Genomic DNA, 8,660 nt, shown 5'->3' with positions numbered 1-8,660 from the left:
TTGAAAAATTTTTGCGACCAATATTTGGATTTTTTGAAAAATCAGTATTGTTTAAAAAATTTATAACTCGGTCATAGATTTTTTGCACAACCTGGAAATTTCTGAAAAGTTGGCATTTGATGTCCTCTAAAACATATCAAAAAATGAAAAAAAATAAAAATAGTGCTTTTTGCAAATTAAGTTTTAGTGACAAAAAGTTAAATAAAAAATCACCAAAATTGTTTTACCGTGTATCATTTTTTTTCAGTGTAGTCCGTATCCATACCTACAACTTTGCCAAAGACACCAAATCGATCAAAAAATTTTTTCAAAAGATACAGATTTTTGAATTTTCATACATCATTTTTGTATGGACAGCTGCCAAATTTGTATGGAAAATTATATGGACAAACTAATGATGCAAAATAGATTCTTTGGGCATACCGAAGGCACCAAAAAAGTTTCAGTCGGATTAAAAAATACAAAAAATAAAATTCTAAAAAAAGACCGATTTCGTAGAGAATTGCTCATATTGAAAAATGCAATTTTTCATTTAACCCATTCAGGCCTGATATATGACTAAAAATGTTTTTTTTTTATTTTCAAAAAGTGCTTAAACCACGTTCATTAAGGGATGTGAGTTGAACTTAAATAAAACAAAACATGTTTTTTGTTTTTATGGTATCTTTATTCCAGTAAGAATTTTTGTCACTGTCCACATTAAAACATATGTTTAGTCCAATTTGCCTGATAGTTTGATAGTTTACTGTTTACACGTTTTGAGACACCTTTTATCCACACCTATCTATCGATTTAATTGACAACGAATGACACTCTTACCAAATCGCTATCCTCCACTAAAATTAGCCTGTTAGAGAAAATTAAAAAAAGAAAACCAAAAGTGACAATGTTGTTGTCTGGCTATGGCTCGTTGCACTGTTTTTTATAAAAATCAACACTCCGTTTCAGAGCACGGGCGCTTGGTCTAACCTAATGAAATCAATTCACGCTCATCCGATATGTGTAGTACGAATTAAACTTAAAAACTTTGGAACTTTTTTTTCGCTTCTCAGCTGTTCCGATTCCCGATTTCCCTTCTCTGCCGATTTGACCCATCTTCAACACAGAAGGTGTGTGCTTTGCCACTTAATATCACAACTATTATCACAAGCTGTACAAGTTTATCATTCGCGCGCGGTTCGCTTTCTTCTCCTTCCAATAATTGAAACATAGACTGAAACCGATTTGATCGGTTCCACTTCTATCCTCTTACTCGCTCTCGCTCTCTCTCTTTCTTAATTAAGCTGCCACTAATCTTACTCACTATTACTATTTTGTTTAATGTAACATTTCTTGTTTTGTAATTGTTTACGGAAGCTTTCGTCCTGGTTAGATTTTCTTACAGTTTGTTAATTGGGTTTTTGTATCCGTTTTTAAGCATAGCTTAAAAGCATCGTTTTTCTTCACAAATCTTAAACGTCTAATTTGATACTCTCGGTAGTGTAGCATTGTTTTGTGTTTCTCGCTTGGCGCTGGGTAGCCGTTTTATGGTGACGACAGCTCGAAATCACACACCAGCGAAAAGTGATCCGACGGGTACTGGTAGCTGGGCGTCCGGTCCGGGCTGATCTCCTCGCCCGTGGGGAACATGAGACAGTTTTTGACCTGGAATATAAAGTGATGTTTGTATGATTTTTTTCTCAGTTTCAACATAAAATTCTTTAAATCAATTCGAAGGAAAAATATTTATAACAGTCGAGTAGTTCTTAGATTTTTGCAAATTGTTTCGCGATTTTTAAATATGTGTTTTTATTTGAATGAAACATTGCCCATTCCCTACGTCATAAAAAGCAACTGAATCTTGATTTTTTTTTTCATTCATGTCTCCAAACAGACACAGTAAAAAAATTGTGTAAATTTGAAAGGTGTAATTTTGGAAGCTTGAAAAAAAAAAACGGAATCGACGTAACACCTTATAATGTGGCCCTCTTAAACCTTGCGGTTTCGTCTACGGTTCCACAGGCGTGTATCGTTCTTTTTGCGACAAGACTCCGCCTCCCGGGTCTCCTAAGTGTGAAGGTATGGCACGGGGAGAGGGCACCGAATACCTATATTAACACTTAGAATTTTTTGCGTCTGCCTCGGGATTCGAACCGGCGACCTCTGGATTGTGAGTCCAGTGCGCGGTCCGATTGATCCACACAGGCAGACAGGCAGATTGATCCACACAGGAAGCTTGAATATAACCCCTTTAATGATGTAATTTTATCTCAATTTAGACTGAAAAAGTGAGATTACACCAGAAAAGTGGTAAAATTACACATTTTTTCTGACATCAAAAATGTACCCCTTCCCAGATGTAATATTACCATGATTGTTTTACTGTGTGCATATCAAATGGAATACATAATGGATAGGTTCATATATGAAAATCTATATTTTGTTTTTCATTCTGTGTCTTCGGCAAAGTTGTAGATTATAATTTGACTTCACATTAAAAAATAATGCGAATTTGGAAGCTGTAATTTTGGCCGGGACTGCTGTAGAGCGAACCTACGCTACCCCTAAGAAAATATCTTTGAAAAGCTGAAAAAGTTTTATACAATTTTTTCTCTGAGACTTTGCAAACATTAAATTAATTGTTATTTCCAACTGTAAATTAAAATTTGTTTGGCCTTCTTTTCGATATTTTTCAAAAAAAAAACTTTTGGGGGAAAAAGTGTTTTAAGTAGCATTTCTCACTAGTCAAGTTGTTTTGCAATCATTGGTTTTCAAAATATTAAAGCACAGACGAAATTTTATTTTTCCACGAAAAAAAAACTTTTTGCGGTACTGTACATTCCAATGCATTGGAATTTCACAAAAAGTTAAAATATGTTTAAACGTGTGTAAGGAAAAATACGTTTCAAATAGTTTTCAGTTGATTAGACTTATAATTCCTTTAAAATTTGCAGGTTTTCGTAAAAAAAAATATTTCTCCTCCGATTTTTGGGCCAGTTTTAAAAGGGAGGGATATAAAATTTGAAAAATATATTTGCTATATATTTCTGAATAGTCCTTATTATAATTGGGACTATTATCATTTTATTGGACCTCATATTTGTATCTGACGATATCTCGGAAAATATTGATTCGGCTTTCGATGTTGAAATGAAACGTTTTGTGAAAGTTTCGCTGTTTTCACCAAAAGTATCTTTTAAATTATCAAATAAAGCATTACTCTTTAAAATTAAAAAAAATAAGGGTTTGTCCTATAAATGTAAGGCTTCATCCATAAAGTACGTCACACTAAAATCAGCCAAAATTTCCCCACCCTCCCACCCTTTGTCACGCTTTTCCTATACTTATAACACGCAAAGTCTCACTTCCTCAGACCCCCCCCTCCCCCCACCCCCTTCTAGAGCGTGACTTAGGCGTCATCCATAAAGTACGTATGCTCTACGTGTGACAAGATGTGACCAAGGGGGGAGGGGGGGTTTGCGAGACTGTGACGTCACGCTAGGTTGTTTTTTTTATGATTGCATAATATTAATTCGAAATGTACACAATTAAATTAAATCCTCGTGTCTAAAATTGTTTGCTTACTATTATTTAGAATTTCCGTTATCAGGGGTGACATTGGGTCTGGGGGGTGAGATTGGGTCATACAAATTTCTGCATTTTTGTATAACCCAAACTCACCCCCAGACCCAATGTCACCCCTGATGACGGTATCACATTATAATTTATTATATAGTCACATTTTTTTTTCAGCTGGAACTTCAATATTTTGCAAATTCTTGCTTGATAAAAATAAATGCTTTGAAAGCAGGGTGTTCATAAGAAAACTGCTATAAATGGTTTGAACTTATTAGATATAAAGCTATGAAAAACAGTTTTCAAGATTTTTAAATACTTGAATGTTATACCAGGTCTTCTAATTTTTAAAAGATACAATTTTTTTATATAGCAATGTTTATTCTAAAAATTGAATAATTAGAATAATTTAACTTTTTTTTTATATTAAAATTGCCAAAATTATGAGAGTTTAAAGATATAAAAACTATAGAAAATCCCATCGAAAACAGGGGGAGGGGGTTTTGGCAAAATGTGACGTACTTTTTGAGGGGGGGTTCAACCTTGTGTGACAAAGTGTGACATAGGGGGGAGGGGGGGTTAATTTTGGCCAATTTTTGCGTGACATACTTTATGGATGACGCCTTACTTTATGGATGACGCCTAAGCAATGTATTTAAAAATTTGAACATTTTGATTCGAAAAGAAGGCAAATGACAAAAAAAAATTAATTGCAAAATATTGAACATTTTGAAAATGTTAACCCAAAAACTTGAACCCTATAACTTGAAAACGGTCCGCTTTATCAGAAAAAAGTTGGGGTATTCTCTGTTGATTGATTTTGGTTTCCAAAAAACCTTTTTTTTTTTTCAAGGAAATATACTGCCGTTCTACGCATAATTGTCCCATGTTCGAAAAAGTGCAACTGAGAAAAACGCGATTGAAATTTTTCGATCGATTTCTGTGTTTCTACGCATAATTGTCCCGTTGGTCCCTATTCACCCCATAAGTCCCTAATCATCCCAGATAGCAGTGTATTACTCTTTTTTGTGATCCTCTTGCTAAAAAACAGGTAAACACGACATAATGCTTCATAAACCTATTGATTCCGTATGAGAAAATACTTGGTGGGACAATTATGCGTAGAAGTACAACGATGGGACAAACAGACTTGATGTTGTTTTCAGTGAGTTTCCGAACAAAGTACCAGATTTTATGTGTTTTTCTGAAAGTATACGACAAACTAAACATAAAAATTTTAAAAAGTCAAAATCGACAAAAAATGATATGGGACAATTATGCGTAGAACGGCAGTATAACTGCCGTACAAGATTTTGCACAATCTTAAACTCTATCAAAAATGGAATGAATAACACTAAAGTGTTCATAACTTTTTATGGGTTGGTCAGATATGTAATGTTTTGGTCTTTCAAATACCTTCTGAAAAATATATAAAAATGATGCGTTTTCTTAAAAAATTACCCTTTTCCACAATTTAGCCACTTTAGCCAAAATCATTTTTAAGCATAACATTTGAAATACTTCATGAAACTTCATTTTTGTTTCAAAACAGTCAAAATCGGTTCCGATTTTGAAATTGGCTTCCACTTGAAAAAAAATAAGGCAAATTATCCAAGAGAGCAAATAACCAAAATAGTGCATTTAAAAAAAGAACCTAACGTTCTAGCAATATAAACAAATAATAAAATATCTCGTCCCGGGCAGACGGTAATAACAACATTCATGCCATTTCAATAACAAAAACTGTTAAAATAACAGAAAGTGTTATGGAATCTTCTTGAAAAATCCAGTTCTGCATAACGGTTTTTTTTTGCATAAGGGTTTAATAACAGTTTATGTTATCATAACAAAATATGTTATTGGTCTGATTTTGGTTGAAAGCCAAAACAACTTGGGAATAACATTTTTTGTTATGGAAGAATACCTCGAACTGTTATTGGGATGATCGGATTAGTTGTTAAAATAACAAAAAATAATAAGCAGACGGAAATAACCTGGGAATAGCATTTTTTGATATTTGAAAATACTAGGCCAATAACATTTTATGTTATTTATAACAAGATTTGTTATTCGTCGTTATGATTTTTTTGTTATTGGATCGTTATTGTAATAACATACCAATAACATTTTGCGTTATTCTTCGAACAAATCTTTGTTATTATTTTTTGTTATTTTAACAACTAATCCGATCATCCCAATAACAGTTCGAGGTATTCTTCCATAACAAAAAATGTTATTCCCAAGTTGTTTTGGTTTTCAACCAAAATCAGACCAATAACATATTTTGTTATGATAACATAAACTGTTATTAAACCCTTATGCAAAAAAAACCGTTATGCAGAACTGGATTTTTCAAGAAGATTCCATAACACTTTCTGTTATTTTAACAGTTTTTGTTATTGAAATGGCATGAATGTTGTTATTACCGTCTGCCCGGGACGAGATATTTTATTATTTGTTTATATTGCTAGAACGTTAGGTTCTTTTTTTAAATGCACTATTTTGGTTATTTGCTCTCTTGGATAATTTGCCTTATTTTTTTCAAGTGGAAGCCAATTTCAAAATCGGAACCGATTTTGACTGTTTTGAAACAAAAATGAAGTTTCATGAAGTATTTCAAATGTTATGCTTAAAAATGATTTTGGCTAAAGTGGCTAAATTGTGGAAAAGGGTTATTTTTTAAGAAAACGCATCATTTTTATATATTTTTCAGAAGGTATTTGAAAGACCAAAACATTACATATCTGACCAACCCATAAAAAGTTATGAACACTTTAGTGTTATTCATCCCAATAACAGTTGGTGTTATTATTCCATAACAAAAAATGTTATTCCCATGTTGATTTGGCTTTTAACCAATATCAGACCAATAACAAATTTTGTTATGATAACATAAACTGTTATAAAACCCTTATGCAAAAAATGATTTTTCAAGAAGATTCCATAACACTTTCTGTTATTTTAACAGTATTTGTTATTGAAATGGCATGAATTTTGTTATTACCGTCTGCCCGGGGTGATACACAATTATTAACCATTTTTAAAATAAGTTTTGGGGATGCTATTAGTTTTCTTCTCATTACCGATGATCATGATTTTCTGACAACAAAACAAGTTTTGTAACAAGTTTTGTTATTCCTACCTTCCCGGGCAGTATGAGCATGAGAAAACTAACTCCTTTTAATCATAGCCTCTGTTTTGCCAAAACTACGAAGGGGAGCTGGGGGTAAAATTTTAACATTCTATCACATTTTTTATGGACAGCTGCCCAAACTGCATGGAAAGGTGCATGGACAAAAGGAGCGTTCTTTTATTACATAACGCAAAAAATCGGATTTTTAAACCCCCTCGTAACAAAATTTCCATACAAATTAAAAAAAATGTATGGAGCGTAACACGGCCTCAAAAAAGGTGCGTTACGTAATAAAAGAACGCTCTTAAACCATTGATGCAAAATGACCTCTTCTATCATATGAAAGGCCCCACAAAAAGTTTAGGTCCAATCAAAATCTTAAGAGATTTAAAACAAATGAAATTAGTCGTATTGCAAAGAATTAATCGAATGTATAAATATATAAAATTAAAATTTATACTCATCTTACAATGCACTATTCAATTTTGACAAAAATATACCGTTACTTTACTTGACAATTTGGGACAAAACTAAATAAAAAAAAAAAACATCTTTCCAATACTCACAGTGATCTGCTCTTTGGAATAGAAGACGTAGTCGATGGTGTGGCACACTTCGCCCTCCTCGCGGATCTTCCACGTCGTGTAGGAAGGCTCGCAGGAGGCGGACTGTTCGGCCTTGGTCCGGCCACCCGCGCTTATACTACTGGCGCAGTCGTCGTCGACACTGTGCGCGGAGCTGATGCTGGACTGGTGCTGCAAAGACTTGAGGTCCTTGATCATCAACGACGGATCGCCCTCCTCGGCCAACAGGTCCGAGTACGCACTGGTCAGTCCGAGCGGTTTGTAGTTCAACACCGTGCTGTAGATCGGCTCGATGGGTTCGGCGTTAAAGTCTCCGCACAGTATCACAGGTCGCTTCTCGGCCACGGCATCGACGAACCCGAGCAGATCCTTGCCCTGCTCGTTGCGCAGCTTGGACAGCAGCGCTCCCTTGCGGGCTTTAAGGTGGGTCGTGGTCACGCACAGTTCCTGGTTTGTGTCACGCGTCCGGAAGAGGGCGGCGATCGCGACCTGGTTGCTTTGGACGCGCCACACTTCCAGGACCCGCGTAAAGTGGTTCAGCAGTTCGAGGCGATCCTTTTTGTAGAACACCGCACAGCCGTCCGGTCCGTTGTTGTCGTTGATGTACAGACAGGGCGAGTCGGGCTTGGGGAAGAATACGCCCTCGTAGTTCTGGGTGGCGAGGATCTTCTGCAGGAACTTGAAGTGGTCGACTTCCTGCGGAATAAAGTAAAATTGTTGAAGTGGTGAAACCAATATTGGATCTTCAAATTACCTGCAGGCACACAATGTCCGGATCGTTTTGTACAATTTCCTGTATCAATTGATACCGCCGGCAATCCCAGGTTAGCGCATCAACTGGACACCGTACAAACCCATCGTTATGCATGCCGAGGGCTGAAATTTGAAATTAGATATTTATTAACTTGAACTTGGACGAATCAAGCCTAAAGTACTCACTTTGTGAGAGCATATTCCACTGGAAGATCCGCAGCTGGGCTGGATTTGTCGTCGGTTCGCTACAATCTGAAATTTGCGCAACATTATTCAACACTGTCTTCTTCCTTCTTTCCGCAAAAACAAACTCACTCTTGGATATCGCGTCCAGCTTCAGCATCCGGAAGCCATCGGTCAGGTCGGGCTGGCCCGTGCGCTCGTCCGGCCGCAGAAACTTGCGCTTCACGAGCTGGGGCCGGTCCTCACCCCGCATGATCCGGCAGTACTCGACCAGGTCCGGGATGGACATCCCGTCCGAGATCTGCAGCTGGTCGTCCTGGTAGTCGACGTTCTTGATTTGGGGCGCCGACGTGAACGAACCCATCCTAAGGGGAAGAAACAATAAATAGTTTTTTTTTGGTTAAATTTAGGTAAGATTCTGAGAAGTTAGGGTAATGAGGATGAGACGAGGT

General features: G+C 36.1%; 1 protein-coding gene across 6 annotated transcripts in view; it reads right to left on the bottom strand.

The window, feature by feature from the left end:
- Positions 1-645: 645 nt before the first annotated feature.
- LOC120420797 (nocturnin) overlaps positions 646-8,660 on the bottom strand; it is a 69,436-nt gene continuing 61,421 nt past the window's right edge. For 5 of the 6 annotated variants that reach the window (XM_039583914.2, XM_039583911.2, XM_039583915.2 and 2 more), the window contains 5 exons: positions 8,341-8,573; positions 8,212-8,277; positions 8,027-8,148; positions 7,255-7,968; positions 646-1,644 (listed from right to left, as the gene is read on the bottom strand). In XM_039583914.2, the coding sequence (XP_039439848.1) occupies positions 1,525-1,644; positions 7,255-7,968; positions 8,027-8,148; positions 8,212-8,277; positions 8,341-8,573 (1,255 nt within the window). In that variant the 3' untranslated portion in view covers positions 646-1,524. Of the gene's footprint in view, positions 1,645-7,254; positions 7,969-8,026; positions 8,149-8,211; positions 8,574-8,660 lie in introns of all 6 variants that reach the window. The other variant, XM_039583909.2, reaches the window with a different exon arrangement.

This window comes from Culex pipiens, chromosome 2 (genome assembly GCF_016801865.2).
Source record: "Culex pipiens pallens isolate TS chromosome 2, TS_CPP_V2, whole genome shotgun sequence".
NCBI lineage: Eukaryota > Metazoa > Arthropoda > Insecta > Diptera > Culicidae > Culex > Culex pipiens.
Note: the sequence above shows the minus strand (reverse complement) of the source record. Positions and strands in the feature narration are given on the sequence as shown.